We start from the raw sequence: 20673 nt of genomic DNA, 5'->3' as shown, positions 1-20673 counted from the left end.
AATAACTTCTGTAGGGGAGATGGGAAAGCCAAATATATATATTTTTCTTTATCATCATGGTAATAGTTACAAACTTCTGTCCATGTGCTGTTAATTTTCATGACAATTTTTATGAAAAGGCTGCAAAAAGTGTTCTGGAAGTGCTTTGAATTGTATTAGTTGTGATTATATGCTAAATTGTCTGTCATCACTTCTAGGTAAGAATTGCTCCTTAGCAAAATGAAAATAAGTTGCTCAAACCAGTTTCATGATGCAGGGACCTGACTCATGGTTGAATGCTGAAGGTCAGCAACATTGTGAGGCATGAAGCCCCAATGCATGCTACTGTGACATTGTTTTGCTCCTTCAAATTGCAAAAGACTATTTGACGTCTCTTTTCTGCCATATGGATCAATAACATGGGGTATTTATTTTGGGGAAGTATATAATTGTGATGGCACTTCATAATTTTAGGTTTCTTGGCTCATAATGGATCCCACACAGCTTTTTGTAGCACTTTTCCAGAAGAAACCGGACCTTTCTTAGAGCCTTTGGCTGATATAAATATATCACATTTACCATTGTTATTTCTTTGGAGGAAAATGGTAGCTTCCTTGGAGAGTGCCAGTAAACAAGGTATCCCATTTACTGCAGTCAGAGACCAGTTTAGGATGGATCAAATTGGTGAAGCATTTATTGACTGTGCCCCAAATAGAGGGGAAATACATGTTAAACATATGATACACCAGACTTGGAAAGCAGTTATAAATCGATAGCAATGTTAATTTCATTTGAAAAACTAAACTGAAGGGCCCAGTGTCTGCCTATGTGCACTGAATACATTATACTAGTGCAGCTCAAGAATGTCTAATTGATGCTGAGGAACAGCTCCGTGCAATTTGCCTCATGCATTGGAAGGCATGCAGCATCAGAATACAGCATTTGCTCAAACCTGCAGTTTACATATTGCAGTGTTGTAGGATTCCCTCGGGGTCTGTATATGCAGCAGAAGGCAGACTTAAAACTTTATTAGTGAATGTCGAAATCGAAGTTATTTACCTGGTTCTACGTGGGTTTACATGTTTCAGAGATTGAAGCTGGAACCTTTTTAAAATGAACACCTGGGAACTGTAGTCTTGAAGCTTGCAGTAATATGTTGTCCAACGATACAACCTGCCAGTCTTTTTTGGTCCCTTTCCCTTGGAATCACTGAGGAGAGTGTGTTAGATGTCCTGTATTTCACTGTTCATGTTTATGGAGATTGTCAGAATCCTCCGCATAAAGGGATTTCTCCTTTGCCCTCCAGTTCCAGTGTGGCCTGATCTACAGTATTAAGGAAAGGAAAGGAAGCCTGTATCTTCCCACAGCTATGAATGTTTGGGTGGCAAGACTGGATCCCTCACATCCATGGGTTATATGCATACTCTTTTTCAATGACAGGGAAACACTAGAGCCGTTCTTCTGTTGCAAAAAACTCAAGGAAGCCCACACCAGGTTGGAAGGTCTTTGACACAATGGATTTCTATATGAAATAATAGCAATTGAAGAGGTGGACTTCACCTCACAAAAGGCTGCCACACACAGTATATTATTGTATTATATGCATTATAATAATATACATTATATTAGATCATGTGAGCTACCTATGAATATATCTATATAACTATATTGCACATATGTAATATATATTAGTATATTAAAACTTTAAATATTTTATATATTATACACTTTTCAATTATATATATATAGGTGATGTCTGACCAGCTATGGGTTTTCTCTGAACTAGGGATTGCTGGATTCAATAATATTGAAAATTATGTACTTTCCAATATTATTTATCTATAATATTGAAACGTGTGTAATTATACATTTAAAATGTACAGCTTTCAATATTATTTAATATATATTGAAAAGTGTATAATATACATAATATACACATAGATCTATATCTATGTAGATATATAGGCAGGATGGATTTGCATCTTCGAGATTAACTAGTGCCACAGCTGCAATGCCAAGCACTATGAGGTGCAAATGATTCACAAGAAAAATAGAAGGCAGGGTAGATTTGCACCTTATACACTAACCAAAGTGTGTTGTATTTTTTAATATATTATATTATATATATATATTAATTATATATATTATATTATAATTATATTATAATTATAATATATAATATACTATATTATATATAATATATATTATATTATATATTATAATTTATATTATATATTATTATTATATAATAATATATAATATATAATATAATTTATATATATTATTTAAATTATAATTATAATTATAATTTATATTATATATTAATATTATATATTATATTATATATTATATAATATATATAATATATTACATATATTTATATATATATATATATTAATTATATATATTAAAATGTTTTATTTTTAAATATTTTAATAATATATAATAATACATGCTGGTATATGTATGAATCGGTGTGTGTGTGTGTACACACATACATACACATGTAAATATATACTGGCAAATATGTATGTTGTTTATAATGTGTGTACATATATGTGTGTGTATGTGCACACACACACATACAGACACACACATATTATTACACACACACCCTTCCCTCAAACATATTTGCAAATATCTATTATGCAATATATGTGTATATATACATACATACATATGTGCATACAATACATACAATATATAAATACCTACAATAGATGTGCATATATACATATATACATCATGCAATATATGCGCATGAGTATGCACACACACACACAATTTGCCAATATATAGTCATGTCTATATTTGTGTATATATACACATATTTTTTATACACACACACACATACACATCCATATACGTGTGTGTATATTTTTAAAAACACGACACACTGGGGAGAGCCCGCAAGCACAAGCGCGGGACACGGCCCCTCCAGCTGGCCCGGAAGGGGAGGGGCGGGGCGGGGTCGGGGCGGGCCCCGGAGTAGGGTGGAAGGAGCCGGTGGCGAAACGGTTAACAGTTGAGCCTGGGATCAAGGGCGGTTGGCGAGGCCCTCCGCACGTAGGCGGTGCCTTCTGGAAGTTTCGGGAAGCGGAGTGGCCGGCGCACCCATCAGTCACCTATTAGCCCCGCCCCCCCCGCAGCCCAGGTAGGTTGTAGCAACCTGCCCCCACCTTCCAAGGAGGCGGGACCCGTCCCGGCTGTCACGTGATAATACAGGGGGCGTGGTGTCCCGACGGGCGCATGCGCAGCTGAGGCGGGCGCTGAAATTCAAATCTGAGGAGCAGTTGGTGCCGGGGCTCGGCCAGTCGTGGGGCGGCGGCGGGGGACGGCAGCTATGGACCCGTTCACAGAGGTCGGTGACGGCGGGCGGGGAGGGGCGCTGCTGTGGGGTCGGCTGCGCTGAAGGTTGGCGGGGCTCGGGGCTGGAAAAGTCGGGGCACGCCTGTGTACGCGGCCCCTGTGACACGTTACGTGTATTGCACGGTTTGTGCTGTACAAGTCAACCGGCCGCAGGGGCCAAGTGATCGTCGCTCCATTAACAGGCAAATCGCGCATCAGTTCAGCCTGGCCCCACTTGCAGGCTGATGATCGTGCCATTCCCCAGTGAAGTGCGCAGTAAACCTAGCGCGGGTGAGTGCGTGTCCTGCCCCGCGCCGGTGAAGCAGGCAATACATGTAGACTGGCCCCGAGTGCCAGAGCGGCTGTCATACAGTTCGCTGGCAAATGGCGCAATGTGTTTTGGTGGCTGCATGCCGAAAGTAACTTTCCCACCATAAACAAGGCCTGTCCGCTTCTAAAAAAGAGCGAAGCGGCTCTCAAGCTAGTGTTTGAAAATGTGGCAGCCCTGCAGCTGGATCGTCTCCAGCTTTAATTTGAAGGTGTAGAAGGGCCATGAGGAATTGGCCTTTTTTTAAAGTCGCATTTGTTATAACTAAAAAGGAAAACAGTTGGGACCTCCCTCCACATTTTTGTAGCCCTTCCGCAGCCAGTGTAGTGGTGCTTTTCACTGATTTAGTTGCAGGTGGTGAAGGGTCCCAGTGCAAGAGGGTTGCACTGGTCCCATTAAAATGGGTGCAAGAGCTTGGTTCATACTTTTAAACAGGCTTTTTGGTCACCCTCATGTTCTGTGTAAGCCTTTCAAAATCACTTCCTTAATTGGTAGTGGGTGACATGATTAGTTTAGGCTCATAAACAAATTCCTCTTCAAGTCCAGACTCCTGAGCTGAGTTTGAAATTTGTTTTGCATGCTGGGAAATAGCCCAATATACGCACACCCACTTAGAGATAACTGATGTTTGAGACCATCCACGCCCTAGCCGGGAGGTGGTTCGTTAGAGTAAACTTCATTAAAATATTTTTCCGTAGTAAGGTGTCTCTAAATATTCTTTCAAGTCATTGCATGTTGTGGAGTAACTGACTTCAGCACTACGGGAAACATTATGGCATAATATTGGTCAGACTATAAGAAAGCAAACTTTTCTGGAATTAAAATGAAATATCAAGTCCTATGCTCATCTTTCCCTTCCCTTCGTCCTCCCCGAAATCTGTATCAATATTTTTCTTGTGTCTAAATGAATTGTTTTTTAATGCTTGCTTTTATTTCATGATCTCAACATTCAAATAATTTGTATATGTCAATGGCACACGCCCAGTTTTAGCTCCAGATAATGGTTGATTAAGCGGCATTGGAAATGCCACTATTGGAAAATAAAATTGAAATCTTAGTACTCATAATAAAGTTTAAATCTTAGTACATTGTTCTGTAATGTTTTACAAGATTAAAATTGCCCAGCAGTGTCTAACTGGACTCTAATTTTACAGGCTTTCTATAAAGGGAGATAATTGCTAAGATTTACTATCTCTAAGATTCATGGAATACTTCAGGACTTGGTTCTATAGTGCACTTCTTGTTAAACATAGATATGAAAGCTAACTAGAGCTACGACAGTTGCATGGAAAACTTGTGCATGACTAAAAGGCAATAGAAATTTGAGTTAAACAATGGAGAAATACATTCTTGTGAAATGACGTTCTAGCTGTAGCAACTGAAAATCCACTTGCTGTGGACTGACAGAGCAGAAAGGAATGTTGACGTGTTTGAATATTGCTGCCTCATTTAGTTGGCTGTCTTTTCCTGTGTTTGAGACATGGGTTCTATATTTTTAATAGTCTCTCAGAGGCCCAGTACTCTGCCCACTAAAACTGCTTTTTTTTCTGAGGGGTAGAAATGAGGAACTGGGTGGAAGCCAAAACTGACATATAATTTGTCACTGCAGGCGCTCCTGACACTTCATGTATTTTTTCAAAATTCTCCTTTTGTTGGTTATGGAACTAGAGCAGGGGCATCCTGCTTTCACAGGGAACTGCTGAGACTGACATTCCATTTCATCCCACAATGAGGCATTGTTTGAATCTGCAATCTTACAGTTAGAACTTGAAATTACATATGATGGCTTTACAACAGCGGAGGGCAACAGTGGCACGATTTACAGAATATAACTTGTGTGCTATGACCAGCCTGCATCCTGAGGTGTTGTCTTTGTAAAGGCCAGCAGAACTTTGTGTAACTGAACTGTTAAACAGATTTGAAAATTGATCAAACTGAGCAGTATGCCTATTTTAACCAATATTATTACACATCCCCTTTTTTCCTTTTTCCACCCTTTCAGATTATTCCAGTTAAATTTTGCCTTGTAACTGCATTACTCTAGAGCTTTAGAGTGATTAATCTAATACATGCATGCAAATAAACAAACTGATTCATGGTAGAGTAGGTTAGCATACTAAATGGCTCACTAATTCAGGAAAGAATGGCATCATGAGCCTTTCAGTTCTTTGGACAACTGAGACACTTTAAAATTATTTTCTCTTTCAAGTCATGATTCAAGTCATTATGAATCTGTTTATGTAGAAATTATATTTTAAGATAGCAGGATTGGCATATTTTGCCACTTAAGCTTAGAGGTATTGATGTTTTGTTTAGTAACAGTGTTGTTACATCAGTGACATCCTCAAAACCCTGCTCCTCTTTTGGTCTCTGCATCTGTTTGTACATGGATCTGTTTATACTGCTCCCCAGTTAGCTAGAAGAGCTTCTGTTAAATTCAGATAGTGGCCAAAAACCATAACCTTTTCTAGGAATGTTACATCACTTATGAACTTGGCAGTTCACTAATTACTTGTTGATTCTAATTGTTCATGGCTCCTTTTTTTTGTGCTCAAACTGCCAGAGAGCAATTTACACTAAAACAGGTCAGTTTCCAATGTTACAATAGATCCATTTGGTTCTGTTTAAAAGGCAACTTCTGCTTCCTTAGTAGCTGTAATTTGTCTAGGACATTAGAAACCTGCAAGTGAGAATTTAAAAGAATTAAAGGAAAAATTCAAAGTTTAGTAGGTGTGAAATACAAATTAGTGAAACAAATCTTCCCTAGGAACAAAACAGCAGTGTGTGTAACATTCATTGTGCTTTGCCTTATATTCAGAAATTACTTGAACGAACCCGTGCAAGACGAGAGAACTTGCAGAAGAAGATGGCTGAGCGGCCCACAGCAGGAATGAGGGGTACAGCACAGACAAAAAGGACCAGAGAACCTTTGTTGGAAACCAGTAACCATACATCATTGCCTGGTGAAGAAGGTATCTTCTTTTGACATAGAAGAAATTTCAAAAAACTTTAGGAAGAAAAGAATCAGTTTCTAACATCCTGATTTTTCTTTTGATATTACTTTTTTGACCATGCTATTACTTTTTTCCCCCTGTAGTAAAGTTTTAAAAATATCTTTCCAAATTAAACGTAGTGTTCCACATTCTCAGATTTTACCAATTATTTTCACTGATAAATTCCCTAATTTAAAAAAAAAAAAGTCATTCTTTTTTACTGATTTACACCTGTTTTTCAGTTCAAATCCCTGTTAACTGGCATGAGTGGGGAATGGCTCATGGCTCATTCCCCACTCATGCCAGTTAACAGGGATTTGAACTGAAAAACAGGTGGTGCTGGTAAGCTAAAAGTGCTCCTGTGCTGGTTACCTGAGGCACAGGTTTCTGGTCCGGAGGGAAGATGGGGTGCAGGAGGCAGCTGCATGGGGAGTGGGGTGGCGGCTGCACAGGGGCCGGGGGGAGGGTTGCTGGAGCCGGTGCCTGAGGGTGCAGGGGTCCTGGCTCTGACCCCAGCCAGGCCTTGGGAATTGCTCCCAGGGCAGGCAGGTCTGAGCTGCACTGGCGGCTGCACTGGCGGCGGCTCTGGCTTCGGCCCGGGCACTGGGAGCTGCAAGCACCACCGGGGTGTGGGCAAGTGGAAGAGCCTGGCCCTGCTCCCTGGAGGTTGGAGCTGGTGATGGCACTGGACTCTTCCCAGTGCTCAGGGCAGGTGGTGGCCTGCTCTTGTCCCACGTGTAGATCCAGGGGCATGCAACCCCCCCCCCCCCCCCCCCGGAAGAATCCAGCACAGCTGCCCAGGGGGTGCATAGCAGCAAGAGCTGTGCTGCCATGTCCCGCACCCACTGATGGCTCCCCCCACTTTGATCCCTGGTGTGGCCCCAGGAGCAACAGACAGGCTGCGCTGCACCCCTCCTCCCACGCCTTCTCTAGTTCCAGTCTTACTCCCTCCCTCCCTCAGCACTTTTTCTCTTTCTTCCCCTGATTAAACTGAGGAAACGGTTACAATGTTTAATTCCCCCTGACAATGTTTAGCAGGGAAGGCTTTTCCTTGCTGTTCCCAAAAACAGGTTCCCCCAGAGCCTGAGAGCCCTAAAGTGGCGAGCCACTGGTGCTCCGCCACAGCCAGGATCCGCTGCCTGCATGCCCCTGTGACCTTGCAGGTTCTGCAGACGGGGATGTGCAGGGAGTGTATTGCACCTGTGCCCCACCCTGGCTCCATGCTGTCACCACCCCACAATTACAGGTCCGAAGCAGCTCTCCACCTAGTTGCATGGGTTCCTGGAGCTGCGTTGGGGGCTGGGATCTTGGGGTGGTGGCTGGGATCTTGGGGCAGGGCTGGGGCACACCTAGAAGCCACCGCTGAGCCTTGTTGTGGGGCTGCAGTGCCCACAAGGAGGAGAGGGGTGCTGCAAACCCTGTGGAGGAGGCTCAGGAGGCTGAGCAGGGGAGGCAGGGGCAGGGGGCAGCCACATGTCACTGCCAAGCCTGCCAAGTGGGAGGAACTTAGCCTCCCTCTCTCCTCTTCTGTTCCCTCTCCCAGCTCAGGCCATGCAGCCTGCAGATGGGGGAAGAAGAGGGGTGGACCTGCCAGTAACTCAACAGCCTGCCATGCACTTAGAAGCAGTGGCCAGGACTGAGCTAGGGCTGGGGGAGGTGGAGGGTGCTGGGGCACCCCTGTCCCATGCTAGCCTGCAGCTTGCCCTGGAATGTCTGTGCAGTGGCAACAGCCTCCAGCCCTGCTAGCTTGGTGTGGGATGTAGCAGGGCTGTGCAGTGGAGCAACATGTGGGCAGTGGTGGGAGCTCTGGTGAGGGTGTTGCATCTGGGATTGGGCAGGGAGCTGGGGTTTGGGGCTGACCTCTGTGGAACTCCCCATCTGAGATTGGCCCTCTGCTCTGGATGCAGTGCCCACACCAGGGCTTCCACCGCTGCCCCAGTGCTGCTATGCTCCGTGTTGAGCCAGCAGGGCTGGGGGCTGCCACTGCTGTGCAAGCATCTTGCAGCAAGCTAACAGACTGGCATGCAGCAGAGGTGCCTCAGTGCTACCTGGTGGGCCAGAGGGCAAAATTGCTCTGTGGGCTGGATCTGTCCCTCAGGCTATATTTTGCTCTGCGGTCTAGGCACATATGAATCTAAACAGATAGCAACAGTTTTATGGATTCAGAATTTATTCCAGGCCCTATTGATTAGTGTAAACGAAAGTCTCTGCTATGAAAGTCACTCTCTGCCTTTCCTCTTTGGTATTAGCTTAAATTCAGAAGGAACAGGAATAAGTCTGAAGAGATAATAAGCCAAAGGAACTATTTTTTAAAGAAAATTTTAAGACCTAGTGGAGAGCTTTTAAAGAGAAACCAAAATGGGTGGTGGGTTTTCAGTTTAAATTGCAAGCTAAGATGATAAAGGCTGACAAATAATTTGTTCAAAAACTTTTAATTTTAACAGTGAAACCTAGTACAAAGCCATCCCCATCAAAAAGGCTCTGTTCTAACAGCGTGGAGGTTCCAGTTTCTAGCTCAGAGAATACACAGCCAATTAATTCCCCTTCCATAGACCATCAACCTGAGAAGACAACACAGCTACAAAAAACTGCTACTAACATGGCTCCATCAGTTCAACCTGTTCCATTGTCTGATGAGAGAGAAAAGCCAGTCTTGAAATCAGAACCTCCAACAGCCTCTTCAGTTAAAACACGTATGCAGAAACTGGCTGAACAGCGACGTCGCTGGGATGATATTGGTATGTTGTATTCCATATGCAGAAAATAATTAGGGGTGCACTGATAGAGATTTTGGGGGCCGATACCAATAGCCAATATTTAAGGAGGCATATTGGCTGATACTAATCCGATTTCCGGTACAGCTGTCTCCAGCTGGTAAGTCTGGTGTGTTGGAAGGGGAGAGGGGAAGGAAGGGGCCTGGTGTGGGGGGCAGATAAATGCCCCTCACGGTGAGAGAGGTAGCAGGGGCTGCCCATGGCTTGGTGGGGGGGGGTGCACTCCCACCACTGCTTGCACCCCGGAAGGGCACCGGGGGGGGAAGGGAGGGGGAAAGTGTGTGCCCTCTGGATCTGTGCAGGGTGGGCTACAGCTGGGGCTGCGTGGGGCTCTTCTCTGTGGGGGCTGGCTTCAGAACGGGTGCCGATGGCACTGGGAGGATGCTGCATTCACCCCAAATTTTACCTCCACCCTGCTTCTACCACCACTAGCTGCCCAGCGCTGCCCCGGCTCAATGACCTGCCTCCACCCATGTGCAGGGAAAAGCCAGGGCTGCACTGGACAGCTGGCGGCAGCAGTGCTGGGAGCTGAACTGCGGTGAAATTTGGGGTGTGCCCCTATGCAGATCTGGGGGGCACATGACCCCCCCCCCCGTGCCGTCCTGGGGTGCAAGCAGTGGCGGGAGCCAACCCACCCCCAAAAGTCATGGCCCTGCCCCATCCCTTGATGTGGGGGGTGTTGATCTCCCTCCGCCCCACACCCCTTCCTTTCCCCCTCCCCTTCTACCACAATGGACTGACCAGCTGGAGGCAGCTCTCCATGCTGCGGGCTCTGCTCCTCACTGCCTGAGTGTGGAATTGTGGCTGTGTGTAGCACGGGCATTTATTGGTTGATATCTGATGCATCAATTTTTCTTTATATCGGTAGTGATTCGATATCGGACCAATGTATCAGGGCACCTCTAAAAATAATTAAAAACTTAGGGAATTTACCTGTGTAAGTCAACACAACAAAGTCCTTGCTGTGACTGTTTATAGGACTTCTTTATAAAACCATTAATATGCCACTAATGCTATGGTGAAAAAAAAAGCTGCTGCCCAAAAGAATGGAAAGCAGTTGAGCACTGTCGTCGTTCTCCCCCCCCCCCCCCAATTTTATTTATTTTTAATCTTATGCTTGTCTTGTGTGTGGCATTATAGATTTAAGTGATTGGCTCCATGATAAGCTGGAGTCTAGTTAAATAACCTGCCAGTGTCTTTACAAAATTATCAGTTTAATTAACAATTGTATTGCATGCTAATTTTATTTAACATATGTTAAATGCCTCTGATAAGATGTAAAAAGTTTGCTGTTTTTAGTGTGTGGGTTTTTTTTTTTAAGTTGTGTACTTCTGTTTAATCTTTTTCAGATGGATCTGAAAGTTCTCACCTGTCTCCCCTCCAGTCAAAAGAACCAGCTGTGTCTCCACCCAAACAACCATCTCTTGCTCTGGCAAGTGATACTCCAGTGGGGAGAAGAGGCCGTTTAGCTAACCTTGCTGCTACAATTGGTTCCTGGGAAAATGACCTAAGTCATCCATCTGCAAAGCAAAACAATACACAAGAACAGCCTGGTACTACTTGTTTATCCAAATTGTCCACTACAAGTGGAGCATCTGCTAGAATCAATAGCAGCAGTGTAAAGCAGGAAGCTGCATCCTGTCCTCAAAGGGCTGTTGAGGCATCTATAAATAAACCAGCAACCTCTAAGATATCGGTGAGTGATCGGTGTTAAGTAGTAGCTAACCTGATAGGGTTTTTCTTGGATGAATATTAACTCTTACTGTCTAATCTGAATGTTGGGAATGATGGTCCATGACATAATAAAGTAACTTAGTTTTAAAATTGAGAGTTTTGTTTATTCTATCTTAATACTTTAATCGTCTAATATTTTAAAGGGTATCACGAGCTGTTTTATAATTCTAACTGTAAAATAAGACTGCTGGTGACTGTGGAAGAGACATAGCTTCAGACTATGCAACTGCCACTCCTTTGTTTGGTCAGCAGTGGGGGACTTGAAAGAGTGACGCGCGTAGCATCTTTAGTTTGCCTTGCATGAATCCGTATCTGAATCTCACTCTGAGAAGCTAGTTATTCATATAGTTGATTGTGACATTATATTAAACTCTATAAAATGCAAGTCGGCTGTCTGAAATGAATGTATATAATGGTCAGCATTCAGTGTATGAAATTACAATGAGCTTGTTATTGTGAATTATAAAAGGTCCTTGCAAATGAAAAAACATTTGCAAAAAGACAAGATCATCTATCGAAACTCAATTATATTAAATCTAAAAAAAATCCTTTAATAGTTTTTATGTCTCTTATTGCTCTCTTGGCTTTGGTGATAGAATGTTGCTATATGCAGAATTTTTTCATAGCGCCTCTCTTGAACGGAATGAAGAATATGTGGTTTCTCTGTTGGTTTAAGTGTTGAATGATCTTTCTTTCCCTCTTCAGGGATCAAATAATTGCATAGTAAAATCCTCCAGAGTCGCTGCTCCCAATCTGAAGGAAACCGAGATACCAAAAGTGTTAAAAGAGAATCCCTGCAGTCCCCAGAAAACAGAGGGACTTAAACCAGCAGTAAAACCAGCCTTATCTCAGCCAATTCTTTCCAAAGAAGAGCCAGTCAAAGGAACACATGTGCAACGTGAACATAAGGATAAGCCAGCCACACCGGGTAAGTGACTGTGAGTGATAAGGTACTCCTATGGTTTAAAAGCCTCCCAAAAAACAACTTATTGTAAACACATCTTTCAATTGCACTAATTCTTCCTTTCCAGAGTCAGTTACCTACTAATTTATATTAATCTTTACCAGGTAATGGCTAGCTGTTGTGAATGTGGGATTTCTAGCTTCTATCTATTAATAATTTTATTTAAGTATCCAAATGATAGGCTTTGTTTATAGGCTTCAATGATAGGCTTCCAAAATCTGATTTTTGGACATGGTTTGACTAGTGTTCCCCAGAACCACTTCTTAAACTCTGAGGTAATCTGTCCATAGATGCTCACAGGTATATTTCAGTCCCTCTAAAATGAAATCTAATTGACTTATTACTTGCACAGTACTAAATCTTATATGTTTTTGATATACATAGGGAAAGAACTGTTGAATTTAGAATCTACACAGTTATCAATACATCAGACACTCATTCATTACCGAGTCACTAGGGTCATAAAAATACCAGACAGTCTTCATGTTCCCTTGTACTTATATGATACTAAAACATTGTTTTTGTTTAAGGCTTTTTGTAGTATTCCTCAGACTTGAGACTGGTCACCTGAACTCTTGGGAGGAATAGCAAAGTAAATTGCAGAACTAAGTCTGTTTTCCAGACACCCAAAGAAAATAGATGCTAATGGTCTCAAGTAGTTTCTTAAATAAATACCAAACAGCATTTCCAACTTGCAGCATGATCAGTTCAGGAATACTTTGTGCTAGCATATGTAAACTCTGATTCTGAAAAGAGCACAGAAGGAAGCAGGTCAACTTTAATATCTATCAGCTGATAGATCATGACATTTTAGTGAGCATAAGATGCCTGTCTATTCGGACTTAAGGTGCTTTGATACCCTTTGAGATGAGAGCAAAAGTTAAATCCCTAGAACATTAAAAAGTATAATGGACTAAAGTGAACAAAACAGAAGGTTTTGCGAAACAGCTGCATGTTTTTAATGTTCTAAATTGTAAGGATACATGGTAGTTTTGTAGTGCCCAAACTGTTGTTCTTGTAGGGGGATCAGGAATTAAGCCCTTCCTGGAACGTTTTGGAGAGCGCTGTCAAGAACATAGTGCACAAAGTCCTGTTACATCTACTGGATACAGAACGCCCATTATTACACCAAATACAAAGACAATCCAAGAGAGACTTTTCAGACAAAATGAAAACTCCTCCACTGCCAGTTTAGCACAGCAACTCAAACAGGTATGGTTTGCTAGATTTCAACAGCTTGTCTGTAAATTTCAGGAATTGTTTTTAATATTTCACCTCTGCTGAGGAATTCCAACTTAGAGCTATATATTATATTATGTCAGTTTTGACAAGAAAATATTTTAGACTAACCATATAACTCTCCTTTGCTTAGGAGCGTGAAAAAGAACTAGCTTGTATTCGTGGCCGGTTTGACAAGGGAAATTTGTGGAGTGCTGAGAGAGGTGAACATTCAAAAAGCAAATTTCCAGAAACCAAAACGGTAATGTAGTGGGATATAATGTAGTAGGTACTACCCAATTGCCTGTCAAGAACGACTGGGGGGTGGGGGGGAAAGAATGGGCGGGGATGGAGCCCTGTGCCGGCCCCACCCCTGCGTTTGGGCCTGCTGCCCCCTTCCCTCCTGCTGCTTGGGGCCTGGGCCTAGCCCCGCCCCCCCCACACACACACAGCAGCGGGGGGAGGGGAGGGGAGGAGCGGGCCTGGGTCTAATGCAGGGGAGGACCGGGCCCGAGGGTGGGGAGAAGCTGGGCTGCCGTGGGGGGAGCAGTGGACTCGGGTTTATGTGGGGGGGGGGAGGGAGAGGAAGCCCACTTCTCCCCTCCCCGAGTCGCTGCTATGTTGGGCTGGGCTTGCTGCGCCGCCGCTCCCCCCCCGCCCCGCCCTCCCCACGCACGCACGCACGCACGCACGCACGCACGCACGCACGCACGCACTCTGCTGTGGTGGACCTGCTCTTCCCCCCCCCCCCCACATCGAGCCTGGGCCCACTCCTCCCTTTCCCCCACTGCTGCTACTGCAGTGCACCCACTCCCCCCCCACGATGGGCCCACTCCTCCCCCCCACTGCTGCTGGGTCGGCCCAGCAAGTGGTGACGACAGAAGGGGGAGGGACGGGCTGAGGCCTGTCCTGGTGGCCTCACCCTCCAATGACATCCCGGCCCCACTCCCTGCTGCGCTGCTGTCATCACCTCCAAGGTGTAAAGTGTGGGGGGTTCGAGGCCAACTCTGGTGGCCTCACCCCTCCACTCCATCGTTGCCACCTGCAGGGAGCAGGGCAGGGGGGGCAAGGCCAGCAGTGCTAGCCTCATTCCTCTGCTCAATCCCCTGTGTCCCTGCCATCATGGCAGCATGATGCCACCTGTCTGAACACTTCTTCACGCTTTGATTGGCTGTTTGTCAGCCAATCAGAGTGTGAATAAAGCATTACGGACAGACAGACAAAGACTTTTGTAATGTTAGAATTTTTTTATGTGCAAATTCATAAATGTTGTCAATATTGCATAGGGCATAAGGAGGGGAGGAGAGAAACAAATAATTATGGATTCATGTGCTTTTCCCAAGCAAAGAAATTGCTTGTTAAGTGGCTCTTGTTTGCTATGAGTACATTTTTTTTTTTTTTTTTTTTTTCCCCCAAGCTATAAAATCCCTTTTTTAAAGAAAGCTAAGGCTTTTTTTTTTTTCCTTCCTTCAGACCACCTATAACATGAATGTTTATGCAAAACCTTCATGTGCCTGAGAGAGATGTCTCTTGTAACTGTCCATATTTTAAAAGAAAATATTCATTTCCTATACTTGTGCCTTAGTATTTTGAAGCTTAGGTCAATTTACTGTTAAGATACTTTTTGTCTATGTAACATAGCTTTTTAGTTATAGTATAAAAAATCTGTTCCCTCTGATCCACAGCAGACCAGGTCTTTCAGTGTTCTGTAGAATCCAACTAGCTGGGTTATTGATGTGTCCCTTAGTTAAATACACTGTAACTGTCTCCTGCTCTCATTTTTTAAATCCTTTAAAAATGTGTTTGGTTGCTACTGACATTTGAGTACAATGATTTCACTTAGTTTTTCTAGTTACCTGTAATGGAACTTACCTGGATGTAACTTATTTTTCATGCTCAGGAAAGCCAAGGAAAGCATCCTCCTCATTCTGATGCAACTTCCCTTGTAGCTGCAGAAAAGAGTCCAGCATCTGAAAGGCTGCCAAAGCCTTCCACTTTGGAATCTTCAGGTGAGAACAGTCTTCCTAGAATTACTGTGACTAGTGTTGATGTAAAGGTTAGCCTTCCTATTTACAAAAGTGTGACTCTTTGATGGTGGTTAGAACAGTCCATTGTAGGTACAAGTATACCACATCTCCATGTGGCTGCCAACATGTCTTCATATTGATAGGTAGCATTATAACTAGGTTTGGCAGAATTCAATTCTTATTGTTTAATTATTTCAATGGCTAAAATTTGATGTTTATTTTCAAGCATTTATTTAAATTTTTATCAGTTTCTAAATTTTCAGGATTGTGCAGAATTAGGTTTAAAAGCTTTATAACATCACGTGGTAAAATATAAAAAGTAAATATCCATAAATTGATAAAGCATACTTGATCATGCAGGGGCTGAGCTCACTGGGAGTTTGGCCCCTGCCCTGATTCCTGGCTGGGACCTGTGCAGAGTGAGTGGCTGGCAGCCCTGGGCTCCTGGCTGCCAACAGCCCTACCAGCATGGCCCTCAGCTCCTACAGTGGCTGCCCAAGCCACTGCCAGAGGAGCAGTGTGTGAGCAGCGCAGGTGGGGCTCTTCCTACCCCACCTGCAGCAGCTGTAATGTGTGTATGCTGTGTGCATGCACATAGCCCCCCCGCCTTGGATTCCCTTACCCCTATCCCAGATTTTTTAAAAAGTATCCTTTTTCTATAAATTGTGATGGTTACTGAGAGTATCGGGCGAAATTAATATTTATCAATGAAGTCAAGTTCTGGTAAGCCTAATCATAACTTAGCTAGATCTAAACTACGTGAACAGACTGCCAAGCCAGAAAGCTTAAGTATACTTAGACAAGTTAGTTGTTTTTGGCTAATGTGTTTAGAATGTTTTCATAGACTTGTCTGAAAGGTAGAGCAAGTAAGGTGAAGGTTATTACTGTCCAAACTGGGATAATGTTAATACAATTTGTGTCCGGTTCTTCAAGAGAATCTGATGCAAATAAATCCTCTGCCCTAACTTTTTTGCAGAGCTTTAAGATGTGGTTGTGGTTGTCTGCTGCTGTAGGGAAGGAAGAGCCATGACAGGGTTCTCCAAGTCTGCTAGATGCTAGGAAGCCTATCAGATATTCTGCCATTACAGAATAGTGAAAAAGAGAATCTAGCTGTGTATACATGTTCAGATGATCTGAGAGAATTCTCCTAGTTTTGTTTTCCTGGTAAAAAAAACAAACAAAAAACTTTATATGGTGAACCCTGAACAGATGTTCAGAAGCCTAGCCGTTAAGGAGTGACATCTTGCAGTGCTGATGCTGTGCAGTCAGGGGGCTCCTGTAAACACATCTCAATGGCATCAGGCAGACTGCAGAGTACAGAAGTGCACAGAGGAACCCTGGCTGGCTGACCCAGACTGTTCAGGATTTATATAAGCAAAACTGTGCTTTGGCAGGCAATGCATTCCTGGAGCACAATGTGGGTGTTTGTGAAGGGCCTCCACTTTTTCTCCAGCCCCAAGGCACTCATACAGGGTGTTCTCCCTGATCAGCTGCAGCAGTAGAGTCCAGCCTGAGTTGGCGCACTGTCCCTGGAGCTATAAGAAGCTGGGATTAAAAAACCCTATGATGATGACCTGTGTTGTGGCTTTTTCCAGAAGCCGGTATATACAGACATTACTGGGAGAGATTTAACTCTTGGAGAATTAGTCCTGAGCTATTTTTCTCCCAGATAAGTCGTTTTTGTTTTTTTTGTTTTTCTTCTGGGAGAAACCTAAGCATCTGTGCACATGGTTCCTACTGGGAAAGCAGCAACTCTCCTAGGAGAAACTGAATGTTTATACGTGGCCCTAGACTTCACCTAGCCAAGACCACTTTACCACCCTCATTTGTAGAGATACTGAGGTATTCGCTCCCTAACACGGTCATCAAATTGATCTGCTCATCCCTTTCTCATCTGTACAGCTTTCTCATCTGTAATGGATGTTTTCTCAGTCTTGAGAGCAGAACAGGAGTCTGCAGGGGTTTAGGTTGTAGCCGTGTTGGTCTAAGGACATAGGCAGACAAGGTTCCTTGGGTGAATTTGATATTTTTTATTAGACCAACCCAAATAGTTGGAGAAAAGTTATTAAGCAAGTTTTCGGGTTCAAAAACCTTTCGTCAGGCTAAGGAAGTTTCAACAGTTGGTGTGTGCTCTTCCTGGATGGAATGAAAAGTAAACAAGCCAGGGGCTGGGCTGGGGAGTCAGTTGCCAGGCAGATTATAATGTATCAAAAATCCAATGTCTATGTTTAGTCCATGATCTCTAGTATCCAGGAGGTTGATGAAATGGAGCTCATAGGCTTGTCTCTGGGAAGTGTTGTGTAAGTTTCCCTTGAGGATGAGGACTGAGAGATTGGAGAGAGTGGCCCTCCTGTGAGAAACGTGCCCCCACCGGTAATTGGGTATTTCTGTCTTTGATAGATTTCCGGTGTGCGTTCATTCTGGTGCGCAGTTGTTTTTTGGTCTCTCCTACCTATTTTCCATCAGGGCATTTGGTGCATTGGATGAGGTATATTACATTTCTGGAGATGCAGCTGTAAGATCCTGGGATGCTGATGGCTCTGTTGTGGGGTGTAGTAATTGTGGGGGTGGCGGAGATGTGTTGGCAGGTTTTGCATTTCTTGTCCTGGCACGGTCTGGATCCTTTTGGTGTGTTCTGGGCTTGAGGAAGTTTGCTTCTAGTGATGAGGTTGGCAAGGTTCGGTGCTTGTTTAAAGGCTAGGATGGGTGGCTCTGGGAAGATCTTTTTAAGAATAGGGTTTCTGTCTAGTATGGGTTGCAATTTTTTGAGGATTTTCTGTACAGGTTCAAGGGAGGAGTGATATGTCATAACCAGCGGTGTGCGATTTGTGGGGGGTTTTCTTCTGTACTGCAGCAGTTCTTCACGTGGTATCCAGGTGGCTCTTTCAAACGTGTGATCCACCTCTCTGGAGGAGTGTCCTTGTTGAGTGAAAGCCTTTTTAAGATTGGTGAGGTGGCAATCCCAGGTGTTCTCTTCAGTACAAATGCGGTGGTATCTGAGGGCTTGGCTGTATATCACAGCTTTTTTGGTGTGTTTAGGGTGATTGCTGGTTCTGTGCAGATATGTATGTTGGTCTGTGGGTTTCTTGTATACTGTGGTCTGTATTTTACCCTTCTGGATACTGATCATTGTGTCTAAAAAGGAGATGTTGGTGCTGGAGTATTCTAGAGAAAGTTGGATGGAGGGATGGTGATTGTTGAATTTCTGATGGAACTCAATCAGAGATTGCAGGTTCTCAGTCCAAATGATGAAGATGTCATCGATGTATCTTAAGTATAGCAAGGGTTTGATGGTGCAGTTCTTGAGGAAATCTTCTTCCAGGTGGCTCATAAAAAGGTTGGCATACTCTGGGGCCATTTTAGTGCCCATAGCTGTTCCCATCATCTGGAGGAAGTGTTGATTATTAAAAGTGAAATTGTTGTGTGTGAGGATGAAGTGTATAAGGTCAGTAATATCTTTGGGCCTGTATTCTGAGTTGTCTGAGTTGTCAGGAGTCTGAGCATTGCTGCTGATCCAGGCTGCTCTCTGCTCAAGTGGAATGAGTCTAGGCCTAGTGTAACACAAGGTGTAGAATACCTGGCTATAACACTTAAGTTTAGACTAGTATTACTGCTATAAATTCTTGTTTTTTGTTTTTTGGGGTTTTTTTTGCCTAGATTTAGACTCTTTCTTAACTATGGGGAAACTTAAGAATGAAAAATGCAGTCATGTACCTACAGTAACTTACTTCTCTTTGTATCTTGGGCCCTTCTAAATGTGAAGAGACTGATAAAACCAGTCATTTGAAGACAATTTTGCCAGAGAGTCCCTTAAAGGTTGTGGAGAAAGAGAGAGGTTTGTACTGGTCTTTTGTATCTTGTAACTATAGTTGGCCAGTCCCAAGTCAACTTGACTGATATTGTGTAGAAAAGAATGAATTCCTTGCAAGGAAGCATTTGTGCATTAAGTAGCTCAGTCCTACAATTCTAAATCAATTAAGTGTATGTTCTTTAAAATCAAAGTCTAGTAAATATTACTGAAACTCACTTTCCTTTATAATTAAGTTGTGTATTTTCAGTGATAATTCATGTTTCCAAAGTGTGTTAGGAAGATGATTGTGACCTGTATTCAGAGGAAAAATGAGTTCCTTTGATTACTTTCATTCATTTTAAGAGATGAGTTCAATTATTTGGTTTTGTTGGTATTGTATGTCAGTATTCAGTATGCTTCTTGATAATGGGTATGCAAAATATGTAAGCCAGTTTACAGTGAAGTGAGAAAATCACTGTTTTCTAAGGGTCAGTGCCTTAAACTTACTACAGGATTCTTAGGATCTGTTTTGAAGCTGTGTTGGTCTGAGACAAAGAGGAATACAAAATTTGGTTCAGAGGTGATACGTTTTATTAGACCAACTAGAAAATGGCAAAAAAAAAAATCTTTCTTTGCAAACTTTCAGGCACGTGCCCTTCAGGCTGAGGGGTAATCAAAGATTGTACAGGATTCCATATACTTCTATCCCACCAAACCAAAATCAGGATTTTTACTAGGACTGAGAGAGCAAGAACCATACTTACTTGAATAGATGATGGTGATTTATAAGACAACAACCCTCCCCACCAATAATTAGGTTCTATATATGGAAAATATATAACAAATTGATATAATTTTCCAGGTATAGGATCTAATAATTGGAGGTTTGCCTTGAATTTGTCCCCTTCCCACTGCTTTAGCAGGGAAAATGAATCTGGAGGGTCAGGTAGCCCCTTTGTTTTCTCTTTCCCTCCAACATTTTCCCCCCGGCAGTCCCTTCTCCCTCACCTTACTGTCAGACACTGCTTTTCCTGAGCATATGGAAGCGAAAAGCAAATTTGAAAATAACCTTGAAATTTTAAACATGGTGTGGTAGAGCACCAGTAGGGTGCTCACCACTGAGTGTAGGCTGCAACAGGCTGGAGGAGTGCCTGTATGGAAGGCAGCCTAGAGACACCCAGAAGAGTCATTTTTTTTTTAGTGGAGAGGTATGTGGTGGAGCCCCAGTGGGGTGCTCACTACTTTAGGGCTATCACAGGCTCTAGAGGAACCTGTTTTGGGGAGCCGCAGGGAAAATCCTTCCCTGCTAAACGTTGTAAGAGGGAAGGTGCCCTGCCACTTTAAGATCTGGATCAGACAGCAGGCAGGTGCGGCCCAGCCCTGACAAACGGCCATTTGAAGTCTCAGGCCAGTGGGGCTGGAGGCAGCAGTTGTTGCCTGACCCCGAGGAAGCAACATTTCCTGGAGAAGCTGTTGCTCCAAGGACAGCTCGGAGGTAAGGGTGAGACTATGGGAAGG

The 20673-nt window shown here is 43.4% G+C and overlaps 1 protein-coding gene across 2 annotated transcripts in view; it reads left to right on the top strand.

Moving 5' to 3' along the window:
* The first annotated feature begins 3230 nt into the window (after positions 1–3230).
* ANLN (anillin, actin binding protein) overlaps positions 3231–20673 on the top strand; it is a 44263-nt gene continuing 26820 nt past the window's right edge. For both annotated transcript variants that reach the window (XM_006275474.3, XM_019483410.2), the window contains exons 1-8: positions 3231–3340; positions 6474–6627; positions 9093–9386; positions 10772–11118; positions 11862–12084; positions 13142–13332; positions 13493–13600; positions 15239–15347. In XM_006275474.3, coding sequence (XP_006275536.1) covers positions 3323–3340; positions 6474–6627; positions 9093–9386; positions 10772–11118; positions 11862–12084; positions 13142–13332; positions 13493–13600; positions 15239–15347 — 1444 coding nt within the window. In that variant the 5' untranslated portion in view covers positions 3231–3322. The remainder of the gene's footprint in view (positions 3341–6473; positions 6628–9092; positions 9387–10771; positions 11119–11861; positions 12085–13141; positions 13333–13492; positions 13601–15238; positions 15348–20673) is intronic.

This window comes from Alligator mississippiensis, chromosome 5 (genome assembly GCF_030867095.1).
Source record: "Alligator mississippiensis isolate rAllMis1 chromosome 5, rAllMis1, whole genome shotgun sequence".
Lineage (NCBI taxonomy): Eukaryota > Metazoa > Chordata > Crocodylia > Alligatoridae > Alligator > Alligator mississippiensis.
This window is presented reverse-complemented; position numbering and strand designations above follow the sequence as displayed.